The sequence below is a fragment of the Eschrichtius robustus genome, chromosome 8 (genome assembly GCF_028021215.1).
Source record: "Eschrichtius robustus isolate mEscRob2 chromosome 8, mEscRob2.pri, whole genome shotgun sequence".
Taxonomy (NCBI): domain Eukaryota; kingdom Metazoa; phylum Chordata; class Mammalia; order Artiodactyla; family Eschrichtiidae; genus Eschrichtius; species Eschrichtius robustus.
This window is the reverse complement of record NC_090831.1, coordinates 10,075,055-10,099,526: the sequence shown is the minus strand read 5'-3', so window position 1 is coordinate 10,099,526 and position 24,472 is coordinate 10,075,055. Positions and strand designations below refer to the sequence as shown.

Here is a 24,472-nt window from a genome sequence, read left to right as displayed (position 1 = left end):
GCACTCTGCCCCCGCCCCCTCCCCCGTGCTTCCGGCTGCTCCTTTCTGCATCCGGGGCACGAAAACCCTTCGTTAGGCCTCGGGCGGCGGCCCATGACCGGAGCCGGAAGTGGACCCAGAGCCAGGTGGAGGAAGCCGGCGGTCGACCCGGCCGCAGCAGGTGGTGGTCTCGAGGGGCGGCGCCGCGCTGCTCCGTGCGAGCCGGTCCCGCGGCCAGGCGGGTAGCCGGCCCGAGGGCGCGGCGCCATGAGGCTGTACAGCCTCAGCGTCCTGTACAAAGGCGATGCCAAGGCGGTGCTGCTCAAAGCCGCGTACGACGTGTCCTCATTCAGCTTCTTCCAGAGGTCCAGGTAGGCGGGCCCAGGCGGGCTGCGCCCGGGCGGGGAGGCCCGGGGTCGGGGTTGGAGACGGCCCCGGAATCGGGGGAGGGCCGGGGCTCGGCCTCCCGCAGTGGAGCCGGCGGGGGCCTCTTCCTCGGCCTGCGGACTGTGCCTCTGAAGAATCATGTTTTTTTCGATCGCAAAAAGCCTTATCCCACCGTAGAATGTAATGCTGTAATCAGGGTTTTTCCAAATTTCTGTCGTATAAAAATTATTAGGGGGCTTTGAAAAAGTGCAGATTCCCCAGGTTCACTCAGATTCCTGGGTCCAGTGGAGGCCCAGCGATCTATATTTTAAACCAGCAACGCCCACTTAGTGATGCTGACCTAGGAAGCTTACGTGCCACACCTTAAGAACCACGTTTGTATTATCTGGTGGGGCTTTCCAGCAATTCCGTATGAGAGATATTGGTATACTGTCCCATCTTATGGGTGAAGTCACTGAGGTCCCAAGAGATGGATACCAAACCAGCCAGGACTCCAGCGCAAATCGTACGCTCTTTATGGTTGGGCTTTCGTGGTACAGAAGGGTTCTACGATGAAGATTTGGAAGGAAGCCTGGGATTTGTAGGGCTTACAAGCTTTTGAACATTCGTGAGGCACTTTAATACAATCAGGTGTGTATTAGAATTACCACAGACACTTCCAGCCTGTTCGTGGGAGGGATGGGGGTGACTCAGGCACAAAAGGAGAAGGACCCTACAGAGTCTGGGTCTGTGGTCATCCAGTCTCCGGGTCTGGGGGAATCGGCAGTCTGGATTCTGTTTTCTGTTTTCAGCTGCTTCAGTGCGGCTGTTTTGTTCTTGATGAGAGTGGCTTACTGGCAGGATCTCAAACAATTCCTCTTGTTATTTTGTCGAAACTTTCTGCTTCTTTCTGGGTCCTTCTTGGTACTTCTTAGCTTTCTTTATCATGACCTCTAGTCTCTGTTCTGTGTTGCTTCTTTTCTGTGATCGAACTTTGGGAGCTAACTTGGCTGATTCTGATTCTTTCACTTTTCCTTTTTCCCCTCCCCCATGTATACTGAATATCCTCAGAGATTTCACTGTAGGACTTTCACCTCACTGGTTTGCGATACCCAGGCCAGTTTCAGATGATTAACACAACTGCGATACTGTCGGGACATCTCTACCAGTGCCTCTTAAAACAACACGTAGTCCAGCCGAGCTCATTGTTTTTCTCATAAGTCCTCTTCTCTTACATCCTGCCTGCCTCATGATTATCAGAACCCAAGCCTCCAACCTTCAAAGGGTTTTCCAGCTTTTCTGGCCCTTGTATGCAGACTCTCACAATGAATGCAGTTCTTCATTTGTCTAATTATAGTCCCACTCTAAGCTCTGTCGCTTTACTGCAAGGACTTCCTTATTTTCAGACTTTTTTCTAAGGGATCATTTTGATCCTATCACCCTCTCAAGATAATAATAACAAGTAATACTGTGCGCCAGACATCGTGCTAAGTGCTCATCTAATCATCACAGCAAATCTCGATTTACAGATGAAGCCTGGTGCAGCAAGTACCTTGCCCCGGAGGTCACACGTCTCATAAGTGGTGGAGCTGGGATCCCAGCCAGGGAAGTCCACTCCCGAGTCGGGAGTCCTCACTCATCTGTGTGGCTGTCCGTGCGGTTTCAGAAGTATCCACATCTGCTGGGGCTAACTGTGGATTCCACAAGTCAAGGCCCTGTGCTGACGGCCCTTTACATGGCATTCCCAGTCGGAGGCTTCTTGTTAATTCCGCTTCCTCCAGCTGGACCGTTGTCACCTGGGACCCTTCCATTCCGGCCACATGTCTCTGTTGGGCCCGTGAACCTCCTCCTCCCTCTCAGCCTCTGTGCAAGCCATTTTCTGTTTCCTCGTCTTGGCTGAGCTCTTGCCCTGCATTCCTTCCAGAGTGCCCCGGGCTCGTACGGTGGATTTGCCCCAGCAGACCGGAGGCCTTGTTCTCTCAGAGCCAGCAGTCACTGCGGACATGTGTCGCATTGCATGGTTCAGCCAGTGGCAGCTGCCATAACTGACTGTGCATCCGCCGAACAGTTTTTGCCACTTAATGTGATTCTGTCTCAGATTTTACTTGTCCCCGCTTCTCAGAAGTTAGTGGAGCCTTGAAAACAGGAGCTGGCTTTTGCTTCTCCACTGTGCCCCAAATCATACACTGACCAAAATGTTAAATTAAGGATAACTTGTAGAAAGTTCCCCAGAAGTCTGGAAGTGGTTTGTTTGAGCGAGCTAGGTAGCAAGCAGATGTGGTTTGAATGGTCTTGGTGATTTCTAATTACCTGTATTTGTGATCATTGACAGGGTGTTTATTATTTCTTCCTAAGGTTGGGAGGGAAAGGAATGAAACCAAGAAACAGCGTCTCCTTAGTGTATACGCTCAGAGGTCCCTTTCCACTGTGTTGGGGACAAGGTGACAGGAACAGGTAATATGTGTTGTGTTTCTTAGCGTTCAGGAATTCATGACCTTCACAAGTCAGCTGATTGTGGAGCGATCCTCGAAAGGCAGCAGAGCTTCTGTCAAGGAACAAGGTAAGAGGACCTGCTGCCTTGTGCGTGTGTGCTGGCCTGGCCGCCCCACCTCAGGCAGCTCGGAGCTCCATCAGCAGGAGCGGTTGCCGCGTGATGGAGAGGGCTGCCAGGACCCCGCTCCTCTGCTAGCTGCTCTCTTCCCTCCTCCTCGTTTTCCTGTTACGCAAGATTCTGTGCCCACTGTTGGTGTCGAAGTTGCCTGGTTAAAATCACCCCCAAATGCTTGGGCTCGCTTAAGATTAGGGTCCGCCTCTCGGAGCAGTAAGCGGCCTTCCTGCTGTGTCCTCTTTCCCCTCGGGAGTTGTAGACATCTCGGGAAAGGATTTCCACCCAGCCCTGTGGAGGTAATACTGTATTCTGTGCTGCTTAGATTTTTGCCCAGGAATCTGGAAACTCATTATTTTTTCCTCTTGACCTTAGTTTTTTCTTCTTCATGATTCAGGTTTCCTGTAAAAATTTTTAGGCATTTATTTTAGAGGCACTTATTTTAGAGGCATTTGGTGAGCTGTGTCATCTCTGAATCCTTTTAAAGTGACAAAAATTAATTCCAGGGATTGTGACTATTTTGCAGAAGCCCTTGTATAGACTACCTTTTGATAATTTGATGACTGCAGCACATGCTTGAGACACCAGCCAGTCGTGGCTAATTTTTTTCTGGATGGGCTTTGTCTCCTCCTCCCGTCCTGCCCCATCCCCGCCAAGGCCCACCACAGAGTGGAGCAGGCTAGGTTGCTGTAATGAGGAAGGCTGAGGCCCTGACAGGTGATTTCTAAGAAAGTGGAGGCTGCTTGGCTTGGCCAGGGTTCCATCAGCTTGGGAGCGGAGCAGAGCCCAGCCTCAGAGGGCTGCAGCTTCCCAAGATACAGGCAAGCCTGACCTAGAGCTCAAGGATGTGACTTGGACATGCACCTGGGGCCCTGTTACCTGGGATGTTTCTGCACCACTGGTGCTCCTTTCGACCCTGGCTTTGCACGCTGGGCCTTGGGGCATTCACTCGCCCTGCAGCAGGTGTTGGGCCGCGCTGCCGTCAGAACTACACGCGCTGTCCTATGTGCAGGGCCTCACCATAAACCTCACGCAGAGCCACTTCGTTGGCCCAGGAGGCAGGAGCCCAGCACTGTAACACTCTGACTGGTTTTGGTGGTGAGAAAGTCTAAAGCCCTCACGTCACCCTCTGTGTGTCTGGCCTCTTGTCTCCCTAGAATATCTGTGCCATGTCTACGTGAGAAACGACAGTCTGGCGGGAGTGGTCATTGCTGACAATGAATACCCATCCCGGGTGGCGTTTACCTTGCTGGAGAAGGTGCGTCTGCAGCTCGGCTGGACTGTACTTGGACAGACGAGTGTGGACTGGGCCGGGAGTGACGAGAGGGCCCAAGGCGGAAGGGGCGAAATAGTGTGTCCAAAATCAACCTGTTCTCAGCTTTTCTCCTCACCCTAAACCAAGAGAGAGTCTGGGAGCCTTCCCAGTCCCGTCCGTCCCACCCCACCCTACCCCCTGCCCCTGCCGATTTCTGCTTCTCACCCTACTAGTGTCCCTGGTGCTGCCTTGACTCTTCTTGTTGGCCACAGAGTCACAGCATCTCTCCTTCCGGGAGGGGGCCCTCGGGTCAGCTCTGTCTGTGCTTTTGCCCCCGTCACTCCTCTTGCTGGCTCTCTTCCTGCCTCTGCCCTCAAAGTCATGACTTTCATTTCTTTCTGAGCCACACTAGACTGCATGCTCTCCCCTCCTCCCCTCCTCCCCTCCTCCCCTCCTCCCCTCCTCCCCTCCTCCCCTCTTCCACTCCCACAGGCCCGTCCAGCACACACCGGGCCCCTCCCCACCTCTGTGCCTCTGCTCGAGGAGTCCCCCCTGCTGGCCCATCGTGCAGTTACAGCAGCTTCTCTCCCGCTGTGGGGCTAGTGCCGCCTTGTTCTTCAGTGTGTTTGTGTGGTGCTAATGATAAACTCCTCAAAGGCCCTGGCCTCACATCCCCCAAAACACTCATACACTTATAAGCACATGAAATCTGGTGGCTGCTTAAACTCAAAGGACCTAATTACCTTTCTGAAGAATTGTTTTGGAAAATTAGAGGGCCAATATCCTTTGTTCTGGAAATTCATAACCTGATAAAAGTGGAAATCTGTAGTTTGAAATTCTAATACTTTTATCATTCACCAGATGAGGTTCATACCAGGCTAGGCATCCTTGGTTTTTAATTCCCAGAATACTGAGGAAGGAGGAACTTGAGCTTAGATTTTCCCCTTGCCGTTAGCCATCCTCCTCTACCCTCCTGCCTGGGCCCTCTCTTTCGGATGAGCGCAGCAGAGGGGAGGGCGTGTTGCTGAGCTCCTCTGTCCTGCAGGTACTGGACGAATTCTCCAGGCAGGTCGACAGGATAGACTGGCCAGTTGGATCCCCCGATACCATCCAGTACGCAGGCCTGGACGGTCACCTCAGTAGATACCAGGTAGGGTGTAAAGACTGTGTGGCCCAAAGCTGCGTGAAACAGAAGAGCCGGCGGCCCTGGTGGCTGGGGCTCTGTGGATGTTGCTGTCCTTTTGAAAAACGCAGGGACCCACATTAAGCCCTGGACCCAAGCTCCTAGGCAGGCTTTTGCTTCTCCATCATGTGGTTAAACAGCCTGTGGTTTTTCACTTCTGGAAGTGTGTCCAGCTCACTTGGTTTTGAGCCCTGTTTCCAGGCGGCCGCTCCAGTCCTGACATCGTTTTTATTGTTGGTTCTTTCCTAGAACCCCCGAGAAGCTGACCCCATGACTAAAGTGCAGGCTGAACTAGATGAGACAAAAATCATCCTGGTAAGTAAGTAAGTAGGAGAGCAAGTCCCCAAACTGAGGGGCAGAAAGATTTGCCAGTAGTCAAGCCCGCGCAGCCGACGCTTGTTTTAGTTGTAGTCGAAGCGCTTTTCTGAAAGTGGTGTTTGCCCACCTGTCCCCGTGCATCAGAGGCCTCAAAGCCAGACTCACTCAGACAACCCCAGCAGGATCCCTCCTGCGCCCCGTCTTGGTTAACGGCACCCGTTGTTTGAGGGACCCAGCATATTCCCATCCCCGCTCCCTGTCTGGGTAGTTACTGGGTTCGGCGGGTCTGAGTTCTGTGGTCCTGCCTCTGCGGTGCCTGCCTTAGCTTGAGCCACTGCCCGGCAGGCACCTCCCTTTCAGGGTCTGGGTCTCGGCGCAGACTGAGGCTCACCTGCTCTGACTAAATACAGGCCCAGAGTTGTCAGAATCAGGCCTGTTTTAGAAGAGCGGGAACCCTGCATTTTTAGCTGAAATCTCCTGGTTTGTAATTGCTGCTTCAACTTTTTTTTAAGACTCTGAGCTACCTTTGGCCCTCGAGCAGCACTGGCTTTGATTCCTGGGGCCTCTGCCTCTGACTGGACCCCTGGCTTCCCACCTCCCTCCAGTCTGTCCACTAGACAGTAGCTGTTGATCTGTCACTCTTCTGCCTGAAGTCCTTAAGCAGCTCCCAAGTCAGCTCCAGGATAAAGTGCAGGCTCCCTGCCGTGGCCTCGTACCCTGGGCCCTCCCTCCCTTTCCTGCCTGCCTCCTGCACAGACGCCCCACACTCGGGCCACCAGGGTACTTGGAGGCTGTATGGGCCCTTTCCAAATGTCGCTGCATTGTCACTGCACGTTTACGTGAAGCCCGACTCGTGTGCGAGCTCCCAGGATTGGGAGCTTATCCTGATCTTTACGCCCCTGCTCACAGGACAACGCCCGGCTTAGGCTTAGGGCGAGGGCTTAGCCGGTGCCCGGCAATTAATGGACGCCTAAGTAGATGGATATAAAACCCAGGAAAGGGGACTTCCCTGGCCGTCCAGTGGTTAGGGCTCCGCACTTCCACTGCGGGGGCACAGGTTCGATCCCTGGTCAGGAAACTAAGATCCCGCAAGCTGCGCAGCACAGCCCCCCAAAATTAAAATAAAACCCAGAAAAGGTGCCGAGACAAATACTACCTCAAATATAAAACTCCTACCAACGCTGGCTCAGCTTTCATGCACGTCTGCGTCTCCTGGGGTTGGACTCAGGTCTGGGGCAGGGCCCAGGAGGCTGTGTTCTATAAAGAGCATCCCAGGGGCTCCAAGCCTAGGTCTGCTAAACCACGCCTTGGGTAACATTTTGGGACTTTGGAATGAAAGTTAGATGTGACAGTTTTCCGGCACTTTTCTGTCTTTGGTGACATGTTTCTCCACGTTTCCTAACCGAGCCCTGTCTCTGCCTTCTGCTGCTTCAGAACCTGCGCATGTGAGCACCACAGAGCCGGGGGACACATGCTCTCTGTCTTTCCTTCTCTCTCCACTGCACAGAGCAGATGGGTCCTGGACACCCAGCCCATTCTGGCTGCAGTGATAAAATCTGGATTACTGGTTATGCTACCTTTTATCCCATTCATGTCTTGAGCCAGTTAACTTTTTATGGTGGAAATCTGAGTTGCTCAGCTGTGTGTAGAGATAAAGGACATTTTTGCTCACTCCTCATTCTGTGCCGTTTCACATGTGCAAAGCTAGGTTCATGCCACTTGCTCTGAAGAGGCCTCTGAGGGCCTTGCAGCTGCCCTAGCAATGGCCGTCTGGGGTGGGAGTGAGTCGGCCACTTCCTGATGGTCCTGGCAGCAGGGCTGGGGGCTCTTCTGAGGGCCTCCGTCCCTTCACCCACTCAGAAAGGGTCTGTCTGCACTGCCTAAGTGCAGAGGTGCTCTCACAGAATTGACAGTGATGCGATTTAGACACAGTTCCCCTGGGGGAACAGGAAGCGTTTTGTGCAGTAGGAATGTGTGTGTATAAATACAGGCGTAGGTGATCCCTCCTGGACTGTGGCTGTCTGAGCCTGTGCTGCGGAGGATTTGGGGGAAGTGCTTTATGTCCCAGTTAGAACCTTTTAGATTCTCCAGGAAGGTCACTAGGTCCTGTTGCCTCCACAGGTCTGGGACACTGTGTCTTGATGCGGTGTCCCAGTTATGGGGAGGGGCCCAAAGGAAGTGCTTTCCTGTGACTGAGCTTCACGGGGGGGCTGGCGTCTACTCACTTCGTGAACAGAGCAAAGTGTCCTTTTCTGTTTTTCTTCTTGTCCAGCACAACACCATGGAGTCTTTGTTAGAGCGAGGCGAGAAGCTCGATGACCTGGTGTCCAAATCCGAAGTGCTGGGAATACAGTCTAAAGCCTTCTATAAAACGGTGAGTACGGCCCGGCTGCTCCCGGGCACCCCTTCCCGAGAGCAGTGGCCGCGTGCTCACCACTAAGCAAGTCTTCCTTGGAACGGTCAGTCACGTGGCCGGTCAGTAGCCGCAGGTTCACTGGGGCGCTGTGGGAGCCCAGGCGCGCAGGGGCCTTACCCCGCCCTGCCTCCGGGCCCCTCCCCCGGGAGGCCGGAAGGGTGGGCCCCGCATCCCTGCTGTCTGCCGAGGAGCAGCAGTGCACCGCCTTCCCAGAGAGTTTCTTACGTTCCTAGTTAGCTTCCCTTCAGCCGAAGGATTTCAGTTTGAACAGCGGGGGCGCTGCGTTTACTTGCTCCATCCACACACACACGTTTGCTCACGTGTGCCTTGGAGGGCGATGCCAGTGGGGCTAGGGGGCACCTGCGAACAGGAGGCGAGAGGGAAGGTAGCGGAGGCCCCACACACCAAGTGTGAACCTCTCTGTTCTCTGAAGACATCCTCAGTAAGAAACACCCCTGTGGGTTCAGATAGCTTTACGGGGAAATGGGGCCGGAGCAGAGGAAGAGACTCAGCCGACCCGACTTACGTTCCTGTTCTTTGTACTTGGCTTAACAACAGGAAGTTTACTTCCTTACTGATAGCGTTAACGGAAGGTGGACAAAATAACTTCAGGGGTATGAACTGCTCCTGGACAGCTTCGCTCCAGGTGTTGCGGACGGGCCGGTTCTCTCTCTCTCTCCTTGCGATTCCCGGAGCCCCCGGTAAAGCCGCCCGATCCCCGCGGACCTCCCAGTGCTACGTGCGCCGAGGTCCACCTCTTCAGCTCTTCTTTGTCTCTTTCCAGGCCCGGAAGCAAAACTCGTGCTGTGCGATCATGTGACAGCAGCCGGCAGAGGCCCCTGCGCTGGAACGCCACCGTTACTCACATCGGAACTGCAGCCCCCAGGGAGCAGACCCGCCGTGGCACGACCCGAGTGGGACAGACTCAACTTTGGCTTTGGAGCTCGTGGGAGGAACCGAAGGGTGGAAGGGACCTGGGGGTGGGGAACATTCAGATTCACATGTCTAGTAATTTGAGGCCCCCTAAACGTGTATTTTGGGGCCGAATGAAACCATAAAGCTCAGTGACTCCTGTAGATGCTGCAGGGCTCGTTTCTAACCCCCTGGGAAGGACGTGTGCAAGGCCCACGGTGGGGTCAGAGCCAGCTCTTTGTTGATCTTCAGTACACCTTTGGGTTTTATCTGTACGCTAGCTGTGTTAACACTCCTGTGAGTGGGGTGCCCTGACCACAGGGCTGGGGCGGGACAGCCGCTGCGGGCCACGGTGGGCGTGGGGGGCGCCGATGGGGGCTCGGGCCAGTGCGTCCACGTCGGGAGGACACAGCCACTGGGCTTCACAAGTTCTGAGACCTTGTTTGTGCTCCTGCTGCGATTGACTTTCTGCAGTGCCCGTCCAGCGAGTTCCACAGAGATGCCTTGGAAGTGGGGGAGGGGCTCCTGCCCCGACTTGCGGTTTGGCTTTGAACATCTGGATCATAGCAGGGTGTGCTGTAGGCTCTCATGAACAGGTTTCACTTGCCTTTCTGGTGACAAGACTGTCCTGACAATCACCTGGGACTTAAACATGTCTTAGCAAGTGACCTTTACTGTGGCCACCACTACCAGGCACCAAGAGAAGGTGCCAGCCAGCCCGGGGGCTCCCAGCACCCCACTTACGGTCTGAGCCTTCCACACTCCAGCCCAGACCCCTGCAGAAACACTGCTGAGCCCGCACCCTCCCCCTCCCACAGCCCCCAGCAGCACGAGGCCCATGGCTCTGAGGCCCAACCCTGGAAACAGACACGCAGAGCAGCCCAGGCAGTGGCCCGGGGGGCTCTGGGCCCTTCTCAGCCTCTCTGGTCCCTCGGGCCCTACTGCCATGTTCCAGACTGCCTCCTGGGGCCCTGCTGTGCTTCTTGAGGACACAAACTCGGGATGCCCCTGCAGGACTCAGTTTCCGTGGAAGCCCCTGCTGAGGTGGTGTCAACCAGTGTGGTCTCGTTCCTGGGTGTCCTTCCCTGCGCACTCTGTTCTTGCCCTAACTGGGAGGTCCCACTGCCCCGACAGGAAGTGCCAGTGGCCGTGAGTTCCCTCACTTGGGCCAGAAGGTGGGATCCGCGTGGCTTCCGAGGACCCCAGCTGAAGAGATTTACCTGCCAGCTGCCCTGTTTCTCCGGGCGTTACGTTGGCCAGAGGACTTTGGCCTAAAAGCAGCCTGCCCGCGTGAGTCCTGCTGCCGCGGGTGCCCCTGAGAGGCGCACACCCAGCCTGCTCGCTGGCGTCTGAGGCGGCCATGACGTCCCCTTAGGAACGATGGAGCTTTGTCTGACTGACTCTCCTCCCACTTCGGAGGATACTGGGGAGGAACTGGGGGTGGGGCTGGCCGAGACCCCGCATCCGGCATTTCCCCAGCTCCTCTTGTATTCTAATGTTAGGTCGTTTGTCAAAGTGTATTTTAGTAACTGCAGCCTAACTTTTTCTCTGTGTTCTGTTTGAAAGGTTCCTATCTGGATAAAGTTGACTTTTGAAATTCCAAAATAGTCCTGTGCTTTGTTGGAGCCCCAGGGACCCCTTTCCGCGGGAGCCCTGCCCCTCCGTGCTGTGCGCCTGCAGAGCTTGGGGTCCCCCCTCTCCTGGGGCAGTTCCTGTCGGGGGAGACAGCATCTCCCTTAACCCACCATCCCCTGCTCCCCTCCCCGCCAGGCCCAAGCGGTCATCTCCCCTCAGACTTTTCTAGCAGGAAGTGGGTGACGGAGCCGCAGAGCAGAGAGAAGCCCTGCTCTGAACCCTGTGACCTGGTCCTCGCTACACCTGGGAAACCTGCCTGGGAGGCTGCCTCAGCCACAGAGCCGGCGCCACGCAGACGGGAACTCCTCCAGAGCGGGGTGTCTTTGCTGGGGTGTGGGAGCTCCCTGTGCTCCCCGCATCCTTGCAGGCCTGGGACTCTCGTCCTAGTTTAGGGAATGTCCTCGGCAGCTGGTCATTAGACAGTCTGCAAACACTTCTCAGTCTGTCTCTTCGCTGGCCTGGGGCCTGTTTTCAGCCTTACTTCTGACCATCGGAATAGGGAGCAGCGTGGGCACTTCCTGCTCAGAGGACCCGCCAGGGCAGGGGATTTACCCGTGGCCCAGGGGGCTTTGCCCAAAGCAGGTGCTTTTTAAAATGACAAGTGAAAGGCCCTCTCATTGACCTCCCTCTGCCCGTCCTGGCGGCCCTGCTCTGGGTTTTGGAGTCCTGGCACGCCTCAGGGTTCAGAATCCGCAGTGGGCAGGGTAGGGGGAGGCGGTGGCGGGTGCCCGGAGGGAGGCCTGGCCTGGAAAGGCTCCTCGGATTACAGCTGATAGGTGAGTGGAGCCCTAGATACTGCGGCAGCGGGGACAGACTCCACTCGCGGGCTCTGTCCTAGATTCTCTGTGCCCGGCTCTCGGATCCTCCGAGGTGCTCCCTGTGCAGCCCTCCCTCCTGCCTGCACACCTGAGGGCCCCTGCCGGGTACTGCCCACGGGGCCAACAAGCTGGCATCGAGGGCCTCCTGGCCCATCTGAAGGTGCCTGCAACCAGATGCCGAGGCTGGAGGAGGAGACCTGTTCTGTCACAGTGGACAGGACTGAGCTGGCCCGAAGCGGCAGCCGTCTCATCATAAGTCACTTGGACCCCCTGGGTGGGTGCGTTTGGTGTATCAGATTGTTTTGAAGCCTGTATTTCTGTGCTGAGTAAGCTCGAGGCGTAAGGTACAGACAGGCAGCAGGGCCTGGGGACCAGGCGTGGAGGCGAGGCTGCCCATCTCCACAGGAGAGTGCCTCTGGGGTACCAGCAGGGCTGCCCAGGGTCTGCCTGGGAGCGAGGTGGGCCAAGAGGCCTGCGGGAGGGACAGCAGGGCACAGGCAGGCGCCAGCAGCCGTCGCCCAGCGGGGCCTGAGTGTGTGCGGCCACGAGGGCAGATGTCCGGAGGGCCAGGCGACCATGCATCCACGTGTCCATGCAGCAGTGTGGTCATGTGGCCACGTGGTCAGACAGCCACGGGGCCGGGCTGCCATGCGGCTCTGTGGTCAGGTGATCAGACAGGCCAGGCAGCCACGTGGCCAGCACTCACTCAGCCGCACAGGCTGAGGTTGAGTGTTCCCGAGGGAGGCCCAGCAGGCTTTTGTGTCCCCCACTGTAGGGGGTGCCATGGGCAGCCAGGTGACGCGTCCCTCCATGCTGGGGCTGAGCTGCAGAGGGAAGGCCTGGTGGGGACCGCCTGGCTGTGCCGACCCTGGGCCCTCCCTCTCTCCCTCCCTCCCCTCAGTCTGGGACCATCTGGGAGCCTCTGTACCTGGCATCCTTCTGTCCCCCTGGTCTCTCCTCTGGGCTCCTGCTGTTCGGGCCTCCTCGCAGAGCCTCTCCGGGCCCCTGTTGTCATCGCCTGCACTGTCCTCTTTGCATCTCAGCAGCCACTGCTCTTCTGCTTCTGACGTCAGTGTCTGACATCCACGCTGGCCTGTGTGCCGTCTACATGCTGTCTACACAACTCAGCGTGAGGGCCCACAGGAGCAGCCGGGGTTGGCCTCGGGCACCGCGTGTTCCAGTCAACGCGCCCGAAGAACGGATGGGTGGAGGGAGAGACCGGACAGGGCAGCAGGCCTTGGTCCTGCGGCTCTTCCCACATAGATCCACTCTCCCAGCCTCATCTTCAGAGACCACTAGGGTGATGGGAAAGGTTGGGGGCGTGGGGACTCAGGGGTCTGTCCAGGGCCGACAGCAGCCTCAGTGGAACCAGAGGTTGGGGTGGGGACAGCTGGCAGAGCTTGACCTGCAGCGGCACGGAGGGGCCCCACCTGGGCATGCCGTCCACCGAGACGGGCTCGGGAACAGACGTCTGGCCTAGGGTTTCTGCAGCCTGGCCAGCCCGGGGCCCACACGGCGAAGGGACCTGCCGTGAGGTGAGGGGTCGGCAGGGTCCTGGCATAGAGCACGCGGATGCACTTGAAGCAGTTTGTCCTGTTTTCCTTTTATTTGCAGTTTCCCGAGACAGAACAAAATAATAATTTTGTACACTTACAAGGCTCAGAAAGAAAAGACAATGAAACTCAGCAAAAAGAGAGAAGAGGAAAGGCCGGCCAGCACCGCAGGCAGCCGACCCTCTGCAGGGCGGGCTGGCCGACGCTGCCACACCGCGGACATCTAGCTAGAAGAGCGGGTGTGGCTTGCTCATGAGGGGTCATGCAAAAGAACTATCCCCCAGAAAAAAAAATCCCCAAATTATCCCAGACAGGCAGCTCCGTGGAGAGAAGGGGGAGAGGAGGGGAGGAGGCCCCAGGAGGCAAGGGTGGCCGGGCCACACACTGTCCACGGCGGGCCCTGCCGCTGCCCGAGGCCCAGGGAGCCTGGCGGATGTTCACCCCGCGTCCATGGGTGGGGACAGCTGTCCTGAGCACAGCCGCGGACGGGCAGGTGAGCATCCACTCTGAGTGTCTGTCGATGGACAGTCCCCTTGGAGACCAGCATCCTGTGTTCTGTTCCCCACTCCGGGCCCCTCCCTTGGCTTGATTGCGGGGGAAGATAAAGAAAATCCGTGTTGAAAACAACATGAGTTGAAGAGGGCAGGTACTGGGGCAGGGGGTCCTGCACCTGCGATCACGGCCCCTGCACCCCCCAACCACGGCCCAGCGGGCCAGCTCAGACCCACTCGCACACCCAGACGACGGCCCTTGGCTCTCTCTGCCGCCCCCTGGCCACGTGGCCCATCCCGGAGGCTCGCCACAGTGCCTGCCAGCACGCGGGGGGACCCCAGGTGAGCCCAGCCCGCCTTCTCCCAACCCCAGGGGTCCCTGTCACACGCAGCCCCGTGCAGCCCTCCGCTCCCTGCTGCCCTGGGCCCAGACTCCGAAAGCGCAGCTTCCTTCAGCAAACACCTGCCTGGACTCTGCCTCGGCCTGGGAGCCGAAGGCACCCACCCGCCTCTGGCCCCTCTCTCCTTCCTGCCCCACTCCCACACGGGGGGAGGGGGAGGGGGGCAAAGAGGGAGAGGTGCCTGAACAGAAGGGAGGCCAGCCCCGGGGTCCCCTGCACACTGCGCCGCAGCCAGCAGCGTCCTCTCGGCATGTCTCTTGCCAGGCGTGAGGTCTGAAAATAAGGGGTGACCCCCCTGCACCCCCTGCCCGACCCAGTGCACCTCCCTGGCCCCGACAGGGCCAGAGCTGGAGCCCTGGGCCCGCGGGGCCTTCTCCGAGGGCTCGCATCCTCCCAGAGGGGCTGGCCCAGCCTCTGCACTGCTCACCCATGCCAGGGACACCGGGAGCTCGCACCTGCGCCTTCTCGGGGAGGAGAGGAGGGAAGGGAAGCAGGAGGGAGGACAGCCATGCTCAGCCCCCCCAGCCCCTCCCCAGACGACACCTGACACTCCTGACAAGGAGCCATGCGCGGCAGGGAGGATGCAGACGCGTGGGGGTGGGCGCCACCTAGCAAACACCGTTCCTTGGGTGGCAGGCCCCTGCGGACAAGTTCACTGCCCAGGCCGGTCCCTGGAGGAGGCCAGGAGCAGACGGACACGTGGAGCTTGGGCGGGGAGCGGCCTGAAGGTTCGAAGCCCCACAAACGCCAGGGCTTTTTACAGCTTTTTCCCTTGTTTCGTTTTTTTTTCCGTTTCATCCGACATCAATTTTGTGTGTGCGGCTGTCGTCTTGTTTTTAAAAAGAAATCACATCTGGTCTTGGTTTTCTGCAGACACAGGCACCAGGGGAGGAACGAGGCAGACACAAACATGCGACAGGCAGGCCGTGCGCCCGAGGGCAGCTGGGCTCCAAACACCGAGTCTGTCCCGTGAAAGCAGCCGCAGCAGCTCTGAAACGGGGCGGGCCGAGGGCGGGCAGGTCAGCGTCGGGCGGCCGCTCTCCGTCTGACTCGGGTTTGGTGTCTGCAAGGTGGGCGCCTGCGGGGCCGCCCGGAGAGGAGCCTGGAAGCCCTGACCCGGCGCCCCCGCCCCCTAACACCACGCTCGCTCGCCTCGCCACCGCTCTCCGCAGCCCCGCCTCCCCCGAGGGCGCTCACCTTCACTGCAGCGGGGCCACGGGCGCCCCCGAGCAGTGGAAGTGCACGTTCTGCCACTTGCCATCGCGGCGGTGCCACACGCGGGTCTCCTCGGACTGGCTGGTGCGGGGCCGACCCTGCCCGTCAATGTACTGCGTCAGTCGGATGTAGGCGATGCACGCAGCGTCCTCGCCGATGACGTGCACGTGCGGGTTCAGGATCGTCGTGTGGATTGGCTTGCTGTTCTTGGCGAGCACTGTGGGCGGGCAGGGGCTTGGCACCACGCCCCCGGCGCCGCTCCGCCAGCCCGGCCACCCCTCCCCCTCCCGGTGGGGCGAGGACGGGACAGGGCTTCCCTGGGCGCCTGGCTGGGGGCCCGTGGGCTCCCCGGGGGTGCCGCCCTCTTCCTGCCGCCGCCCCGCACTCACAGTTTTCGAAGTAGAATCTGTGGAAGTCCATCCCTTCAACCAGGTTGCCCAGGGCTTCGGGCTCAAACGAGGTCAGGCCTGGGTCACAGATTTTCCTGGGGGGCAGACCCAGGTGAGGAGGGGCCCCTCAGAACCCGCCCCTTCCGTCCACCCCCTCCCACCCCGCGGCCCCAGGATGGGCCCAGGAGCCCTGACTCACGCATAGGCCTCAAAGTCACCGTTGTTGACGGCCTCGATGAGCTGCTCCGTGATCTTGATGATCTCCTGCTTCCGCGCTGTGGGGGACAGCCGCCCAGTGACCCGCGCGCCGCCCCCCTGCAGCCCCGGGGGGTCCCGCGCAGAGCGCCCCCGCCCCTCCCCCTCCAGGAGGGACCCCGAGGCTGCCCGGCTCAGACTGTTCCCTTCAGGGCCACCAACGGGGTCCCCATTTCCAGGTCCAACAAGCTTCTGTCTTATTTGTCTTACATACAACATCCCTGAAAGACGGAAATACTCCATCCAGAGTACAAAAGGTCTGGAAGAGGCAGGAAGGGGAAGCCAAGCCTGCCATGCCCCAGTCCCTCCGGCTGTATCCCCTGGGCCCTCGGCAGCTGCAACACTGTGACCAGCCTTCCCAGCTCCTGCCCGCCCCCCGCCACGGACATTGCTCTCATAGTCCTTCTTGGGGAGGCAGCTGTCTGCTCAGGGCGGGCTCACAAAGCAGGCAGGGGATTGAAGACTGCAGGGCCGGGCCTCAGTGCAAAGGCCAGGGAGCCGGGCCCAGGGGAAGGCAGAGGGCAGGCCTCACTGCCCTCTCTCCCTGGAAGGCCGCAGGCTGCCGCCTGGCCTTCTGCCTCTTCCAGCCCCCACCTGTTTGCGGTCCTGGGCCCCCAGGCCAGTCCTCCGGCATCACCTTTCCATCCTGCACCCTCCACCTGAGGCCCTGGGCCGGCAGCCTTCTCCGGGTTCCTGCCTACTTGACCTCTGGTCCTAGGCAGACCCAGTCCCCCGGGTGCTCACCCGGGGGCCCCTTTATCTCTTTAACTACCATTTATTTTCAGGCAAAACATTTTAAACACATGGAAGAAGTAGAAAGAATAATACAGCCCACAGCCTGCTGATTCAAATCTGAACCATTTTCATACTTGCTATAGATTTCAAGAAATAAAACCTTCCAGATAAAGATGCAGATGTCTGTGTTCCCCTGAATCTTGTTCTTCACTCACTCTCCCCAGAGAAGTACCGTCCTGAGTGAGGTGCTTAACCACTTCTGTGCAGATGTAGAAACACCCAAAGGCACACAGGCATAAACGCATCCACACGTGGCGATTTCTTAAAGCAGTGATAACGTGCCAGTGATAAAACTCAGACCCGAGAAGGCCACCGAAAGCACGATCCCAGGAGCTCTGTCCCACAGTTCCCTCCCCAGTCACGGCCACACCAGCTGCGCACGTCTGCACACTCCCAGCACGGGTACTCGTGTCCCCCCTGCTCCCAGCAGCACATCGGGACCACAGACTCTCTGCACAGCCACTCCTCTGGGATGGGCATCCCCACTCAACCAGGCCTAGTGATGGGCATCTGTAGGTCTCCAGTCTTCAGCTGCCAGAGCAGCCGGGACCAGCACACGCGTGAGTTGATCTGCAGGCTACATTCCCAGAGCGTGGGTTGCCAGCTCCAAAAGGGCGCAGTTAGCATTCTGAAGCATGTGCCCACGGCCCTCCCATCAGTGCCTTCGGCTGTCTGGGTGCTCACTTTCCCAGGCACCCAGCTAGGAAGTGGACAGAGTCCACGGTAGAAGATGCTGCCTGCTGCGCGCGAGCCCAGGCATGCCCGTGTCTGAGCTGGGAGCCTGGGTCGTGCCGCACCGGCTCTGGACAGTGGCTGCAGGGTGAGCTCCATGACACCCAAGGGTGTCATGGTTGAGTGCACGCATGAGCATGTGTGTGTGTGCGTGCGCACCTTCGTGCACACGTGCGCAGGTGAGAGTGAGGGCACATGGGCATGCGTGTGTTTGCAGTGCGTGTATGTGTTTGCAGTGCGTGTATGTGTGTGCACACCAACCCGCAAGCACGCGTGGGCTTCCCCTATCTAAAAGACACCCTCCCTCTGGACCTGGCGGCGCTTCTGCTGGTGTCCTGTTTCTGATCCTCACCAAACTCCATGTCTGGACTATAGCAGGGTTTGGGCTTAAGGCTGTCCCTGCAGAACCCGAGCCCCACCTTGTCTGGTCAGCCCTGGAAGCTGGCCTCCAGGAGGCGGGCTGTGAGCCCAGCTGCCCTGATGCCCCACATCCACCTGCAGAGCTCTGTCCCAACACAGACACGTGCAGGCCGGCCTCTGTCCTCACCCTCTGGATATTTCACACCTCCACCCACACACCGCTCCCTCCCTCGCCCATCCCATCACACTGCGTCTCCCCTCTCAGTGCTTCCCCCGCAGCCTGCCCACCTCTCCGCCTTCTGCCTGGGCGTTTCCCAATTCTGGGCAACCCTCTCTCCTCTGGGACCTCATCCACCCCCATCCCCAGTTCACCTGTCACCTCTGCAGAGGTGGCCTCGAGCTTCAGGCTCTGATCACCCCCCAGTGCAGCCTGGCTCCCCCACCAGACCCCGCCCAGACGGCCGGGCCTGGGCTCGTCCGAGGGCAGCAACCAGTCCCTGCCACTTCCGTCCCTGCCCAGGGCGGCCCGTCACCGGGACCTCGCCTCCCGCCTGTGGCACCAGGTCCAGCCCCTGCTCAGGAGCCCCCACCTCCCACCTGCGATTTACTCCGTCAGCTCCGGGCCATCCTGCTGATCTTGCCAAGGGGACGTCTGCACACCCCGACACCCCGACACTTGTCAACCCCCCTTCTTCACAGACGTCGTGAGCCACCCCCGCCCCATGTGAGCCCTCAGCCAACAGCCTTGCAGCTGGAATTGAGTGACTCTTTTTCTGTTTTGTTTCCCGTGCGCTCTGATTTTACAGTCACCTACTGCACTGTGGTGAGCCGAATCTTCCACTTAATGAAGTAATATTGAGCGTTTTTAAACAAAGCGTAATTAAAAATGGAGTCAGTATAAAAAGAAAGAATTAAGTAAATAGAAACCTAGGGTCACAGCACACATCGCAAAGTCTGAAGTTTAGGAAACAGCCACCATGTCCATTCTGCAGATGGGAAAGCTGAGGCCACACGAGCCCAGTCACAGCCCAGGAGTGGGCTGGACGCTCCTGACCCTCGGAGAGGCTGCCGCCCACGTCTAACCCCACGTTTCGGAGCAATCCTTCCTCCCCCAGTGGCACGCTGTGCAAAGGGACTCCTGGGGGCAGGGGTGACGCTTGTTATTGAGGACAAGTCTTCCCCACCAGGCAGCTCCGGCGACGGAGCTGAGGTCTGGCTTGAAGTGCAGCCCCCATGTCCCATCCGGCTCTCCTGGGGTGAGCTAACAGGCCAGGGAGGCCCGGCCACCGGCAAAGGGTCCAGGGGGACCCCAGTGACCCCAGGTTGACCCCAAGCCCTGTCCCTCAGCAGCTGCAGGGGCACCAGGATGCCCCCAGCCACCCCAGGGAGGCAGCTGCACAGGATCAGCCTGGATTGTGCGTAATCCCCGATCATGGAGAACACGGCCCCGGCCAGTGGGCACCGACCCCATTTACACGCTGAGACAGCTGGCGGGGACGTTCCTGGGAAAGGAGGCTACTCACGACCCAGCCCAGGGATGGCCCTCTGCAGCCCGGGCCTCGGTGCTGGGAGGGGCCGATCCCTGGTCCCAGAGCTGGAGCGGGGGCACCCCGGCTCTGGCACTCACCCACTCAGCCCACTGAACGCCAGATATCACCCCGCAACGGCCCCTCAGAAGTCCCTTCTCCGACCCACGTTCCTTCACCCGAGGACCCTCACACAGGCCTATGGAGCTGGGATGCTGGGAACTCCGGGTGAGAGGAGGGTGCCCATCCAGGCACGAGGACCCCTCTCCCTGAGGGAGACTGATGGGGGCCCCCCCTGCCGTCGGTGCCCCCCAGGGCTTTGCGTCTGCCCCTCCCTTGCACCCTGCAGGCCCGGCCACACCTGCCGAGTCCAGGCCCCTAGGCCCCCTCCATTCAGTGCTGGTCACAGCACCTTCTGTGGCCGCACCTCCTGGAGTCAAGCTCAGGACAGACCCCTAAAGGGGCGAGCCAGTGCTGTGGGCCCCCCGGGTCAGCCTGGGGTGCTCAGCACCCGTGGCATGCCCTGTCCTCAGAGGTCCCCACATGGCCTGCGCACGTTCCTAGGGTGGGTCACAGCCCTGGGCCAAGGTCACGCTGCACGTGGCCCCCTTGGGCACAACCCTCCGCATCTCCTCCCCTCAGCGTTCTCATCTGTGAAAGGAGGGGCCGCAAGGATCCCAGAGATGGGGACGTGGAGGCCTCTAAACTCGGATAAGACGCCGCACAAATGGGGAAGGGGATCTGCCCACTCCCACGGGCTCCGCTGTGCGCCCACCCGCCAAGACCCTGCTCCCTCACCTAGGACACTCGCCTCCACTCCCCTCAGCCAAGCCCGGATTTAGGCCACAGTATTCAGGCCTCCGAGCCTCCCCGACTGCTCGCAGGGCCTCCCTCCCTCTCTCCCTCCTCTCAGCCCAGCCCCTGGGGCTGGCCTGCAGCAGGTGGGCGGGGGTCAGCACCCTTCCGGCCCAGCACTCACCCAGCCTCTCCCCCGCCATGCCCGGCCCCCGGCCCCGCAGCCTCTCCTGAGAGCCCGGTGTCTCCCCAGAGGTGGGGATGGCTGCCGCCCTGGGGTGTCATCCATCCCTGTAAGCGATACTGGCGGGCGGGCAGGCAGGCGGCAGACGGGCTGCGGCGGCTCCTCCCTGCTTGGGGAGGTGGCCCAGCCCAGCGCCTGCCCGGCCGGCCCCCGCCCCTAGCATCACCAGCGGGGGAGTAACCCCAGGCACCACCCCGGCCGGCACCCGTCCCATCCTCGCTGCGGAAGAAACCCACAGACTGCAGACCCTGGGAGCGTGTGGCTGTAGATCATGGGAACCTGCTTCCTGGTTCTCCCCACACGTGCATGTCTTTAGCCAAACGGCAGCTCCATGTGGAATTCCCTGCACCCCACGTCCCCCTACCCGCAAGCCGGCCCCTTCCCAGAGCCAGGGGGCGGCGCACCGCAGCCAGGGGTCTCCACACCCCTGTGAGCCCCCAGGAGCAGCCAGCAGGGCCACTCAAGGTGCTACTTACACAGGGTGGGTGGGGAGCCTGGGAGAGCCGGAGGCGGGCAGGGTGGGGGGCCCTGGGCTTCTGGGGTCCCCGAACCCCTCCTCACCGTGTTCAGGATGTCAGAGATCCTGAGGGCTGGGGCAGACGAGAAGTGAACACGAGAAACACGAGGCAGGCGGGGAACACACAGAAGACAAAACCTATGAGCTGATGAGCCAAAGCCAGAGAGAGTGTGGGGGACGGGGGAGTCACGAGGGGACATGGGGGGACATGGGGGATGGAGGGGGACACGAGGGGACATGGGGGATGGAGGGGGACACGGGGGGACATGGGGGGATGGAAGGGGACAGAGAAGGGTGTGGGGCACAGGGGAAAGCTTCAGGAACGTTCAGGCAGCTGCACCTGCCTGACCAGGTCGGTGGAGGCGCGTGGAAAGCTGCTGCGGGCGGAGGGTGCCCTCATTGAAGGGCAGCCTGGCCCAGGAGGGGACAGAGGAGGCAGCCCAGTGCAGGACAGGCCCTCGGCCGGCGCCCGACAGGTGAGGAAGGGACGAGCGAGTGGAGGATGAGCAGGACGTCCGGCCCTCTGCGGAGAACCCAGTTCTGCAGGGAGGCCGGGCCCTTTCTTCTCCCCTTAAACCCCAGGCCTGTGCTTGAGAGGATTTCTGTAACAGCTCCTTGTGCCTGGGCTCCCCGGGGCCCACACGGAGTCCGCGTGACTGGCAAGGGCATGGCCCAGGGCCCGAGGGGCAGGGCACGTGGGTGGGCGGCCTCAGAGGCGCCCTGCCGGCTGCCCTGGGCCTGGGAGACCCTCTGGGGGAGAGGCCTGGGGCCCCGGACAGCAGTGCGGGGAGCAGTGTGGGAGGTGAGGGTCGAGGAAGCAGGGTGGGGGGGAGTTAGCTCGTGTGCCCCCCGACGGCCAGCCAGTTAGCCAGGCCTCTGCAGCCCGGCCTGGGAGCAGCTGAGGCCGTGCACAGCAGGACGCAGGAGCCGCTGGGCAGCAGAAGCAGCAGGCCTGGGGCACTACTTACATGGGGTGGGCAGGGGGCCCTCGGCTTCCGGGGTCCCCGAGCCCCTCCTCACGGAGCTCAGGATGTCACAGATTCTGGGGGCTGGGGGGACAGGAGGCAGACATATGAGGAGGCTGCCGGGCGAGGCTGGGGGAGGGGAAGCAGGGCCTCTGCTCTCTCCCGCACTGGGGCCTGTCTCAGCATCGAGGAGCCCTGGCCCTGACACCCAAGCAGGATGGTGGACCGGGCGGCCCCCCAGGCCAGTGGGGAAGGCCCTCACGGAGCGGGGCTTGAGGGGCAGAGACCCTGGGGAGCCTCAGAGGGGGGCTGTCGGGGGCAGGCTGGTGCCCAAGCTCGGCCGGCCCTTGGCTCTCGAGCGCCCCTTCAGAGGAGCTGCAGGCCCTTCAGGGAGACCCCCGCAGCAGCAGGGGCCCGGCTACTTACATGGGGTGGGCAGGGGGCTTATGGGAGCCGGAGGCGGGCAGGGCGGGGGGCCCTCGCCTTCTGGGGTCCCCGAGCCCCTCCTCACGGAGCTCAAGATGTCAGGGACCCTGGGGGCTGAGCAGACAGTCGAGACGTGAACACGCAGGTGAGGACACGCAGGAGAGGAGGGGGAGTGCAGGAGAAGGACCAGAGGGGCTAAGCTGGAGAGCCACGCGGTGGGGTCCAGGGCTCCTGGAACGCCATCACCCCCGCGTGCCCAGGGCTGTGTGATCACAGCAGGTATGTGAGGCAGACGCAGGACCACGTGCAGGGCTGGACATGGGGCCTTCGAAGGCCGGGCTCCAGGTGGGAAGGTTGTGTGCCAAGGCTAGCAGAGGCCAGACCTGGGCCCACTGAGGCTTCTCTGCATCTGACGGATGACACAGCTGAGGTGAGAGGCCCCCGGGGCCCCTGTCCCTGCCCTGCCCTGCCCCACGAGGCCCCTCGGGCATCTGCCCACCCTCTCCCAGCCAGACAAAGGGTTGGGACGAGGCTGGCCAGGCTGGCCGGGCTGGCCCTCTCCGCTATGCTCCCGCAGGCTCGGGCCGCCTCAGGCCCCCAGCCTGCTGAGGCAGGGACAGAACCGCAAGGACAGGGCCTGGGAGAGGTCTGGATGACCTCTATGCTCCACGCTGATGGTTCGGGGCCTGCAGTCTGGAGAAAACACATGAACGTCCACCCTCCCTGCATCCAGAGGCCAAAGCCTTATGCTCGCTTCCACTCTGGGGCAGGGAGGATACTCAGGACAGGGTCACTGCATCCCCCTAAACTGGCAGAGTGGCCACTGCCCAGCCCAGGGGCAGCCCTGAGGGCACCCAGCGCTCATCTACACAAGCGTGTGGCCGAGAGGGTCAGGCGGGCCCTCCACGTGGGGACGGGCGGCCTGGCCTGAGTGGAGTGGGGACCAGATCCCCTCCCTGGGGGCAGCTGAGAAAGCCGAGGGTGGAAGAGGGGGCCCTGGGTGAGCACACGGCGCCCGGCACCCTGGGGCCCTTGTGGGGCACAGACAGAGCATGGCCCAGCTCGGCCTGGGAGCCCTGAGAGTGGGTTGGAGCTCGAGTCTCTGCAGCCCACCCCCCAATCCCACAACGAGCCCGGGAAATGCCCCTTGCTGCCCGTCCACGAATCAACTGCCAGCCGGGCAGGCACAGGTTTAAGGACCTTTGAGAGAAGAAACAGCAAATTCAACCGTGGGAACTGGGTGCACAGCCCCCAGAGCAATCTGGGGGCCCGTGCAGAGAACCGGCCCACCCAGGGCAGTGGCTTCCTCGCTGCTCAGGGCGCCCGGGCCCGTCAGGCTCTGCTTGGATGCTATGCCGGAGACTGCCCGGCGCTGGTCTGTCCCCAGGCTCAGGTGGGACTGCAGCCCTGAGCAGGGTCAGCCCTGGGGGACACGCCCGCATCACAGGCCTCGGCCTTTCTCCATCCCAGCTCCCCACCCGCCAGTGGCCCGCCCCGCTGCCCCCGCAGGCGGGGAGCTGGGGTACCTTTTGTGTCTTCGTCCTCTATGGTGGTGTGGGTGCTGTCAGATGACTCCTGGGGAGACACGGGGAGACAATGGGTCAGGACGTGGCCTGAACCCCAGAAACCCACAGGCAGCGCTGGAGCTTCACACCAGCCCCAGGGGTCACCTGTCCCCAGGCTGGGTCGCCATGTCCCCAACAGCTGAGGACCCCAACTTCCCCTTCTCCCCACAAGGCACACCCAGTGGAAAGAGTCCGTGTGCTCAGATGACTCATTAACAGGAGAGAAAAACAAGCTTTTTGGAGTTCCAAGACTCCGGGCGAAGCACAAAATCATCCACAGCCCGTGCATTTTGGCAGACAGGGCGGAAGCTTCCAGTAGGTGCTCAGGAACCCTGGCCTGGCCCAGACAGACTGCAGCAGTAACCACACCTCCTCCCCAGGCCTGGACCATCCAGCCAGGCCTGGCCTTACCTCTCAGGTGGCCTTAAGGGCAGAGAGGTGGCCCCAGCACCTCCTACCTCACTCTTGGCTTACTGCCCTTCAGATACAAAACCAGGTGCCAGCCACCTGTCACCGAGTCCCCAGAAGGCCTGCTTGCTCCTCAGAAGGAACATCTTAACAGGGTCCCCAAGGGACCCCCCGCCCCCTCCAGCCCCCTCACAGGACACACTGCTTTGGGCCCTGGGCCAGGAATGGGGGTGTCTACAGGTTGTAGGATCAGGGCTCACACCACAGCCCCAGAAGCCTCACTCCAGACACAGCGTCCTAGGAATACCCATCCCTGGCCCCGAGTCACAGAGGACACCCAGGCTCTTC

At 60.4% G+C, this 24,472-nt stretch overlaps 2 protein-coding genes across 2 annotated transcripts in view; one reads left to right on the top strand and one right to left on the bottom strand.

Annotated features, from left to right (window-relative positions):
* The first annotated feature begins 41 nt into the window (after positions 1 to 41).
* YKT6 (YKT6 v-SNARE homolog) lies at positions 42 to 9,198 on the top strand. Its single transcript, XM_068550322.1, has 7 exons — positions 42 to 350; positions 2,823 to 2,905; positions 4,108 to 4,208; positions 5,251 to 5,355; positions 5,638 to 5,703; positions 7,979 to 8,080; positions 8,907 to 9,198. Exons 1-7 carry the CDS (start codon positions 247 to 249, stop codon positions 8,940 to 8,942), a joined length of 597 nt encoding a protein of 198 aa, XP_068406423.1. The 5' UTR covers positions 42 to 246; the 3' UTR covers positions 8,943 to 9,198.
* A 5,150-nt stretch (positions 9,199 to 14,348) lies between these two features.
* The window catches only part of CAMK2B (calcium/calmodulin dependent protein kinase II beta), a 90,215-nt gene continuing 80,091 nt past the window's right edge, over positions 14,349 to 24,472 (bottom strand). Inside the window, exons 17-23 of the mRNA XM_068550298.1 lie at positions 23,678 to 23,726; positions 22,152 to 22,265; positions 21,729 to 21,809; positions 15,736 to 15,811; positions 15,537 to 15,631; positions 15,130 to 15,364; positions 14,349 to 14,922 (exon numbers count right to left, since the gene is read on the bottom strand). Coding sequence (XP_068406399.1) covers positions 15,132 to 15,364; positions 15,537 to 15,631; positions 15,736 to 15,811; positions 21,729 to 21,809; positions 22,152 to 22,265; positions 23,678 to 23,726 — 648 coding nt within the window. The 3' untranslated portion in view covers positions 14,349 to 14,922; positions 15,130 to 15,131. The remainder of the gene's footprint in view (positions 14,923 to 15,129; positions 15,365 to 15,536; positions 15,632 to 15,735; positions 15,812 to 21,728; positions 21,810 to 22,151; positions 22,266 to 23,677; positions 23,727 to 24,472) is intronic.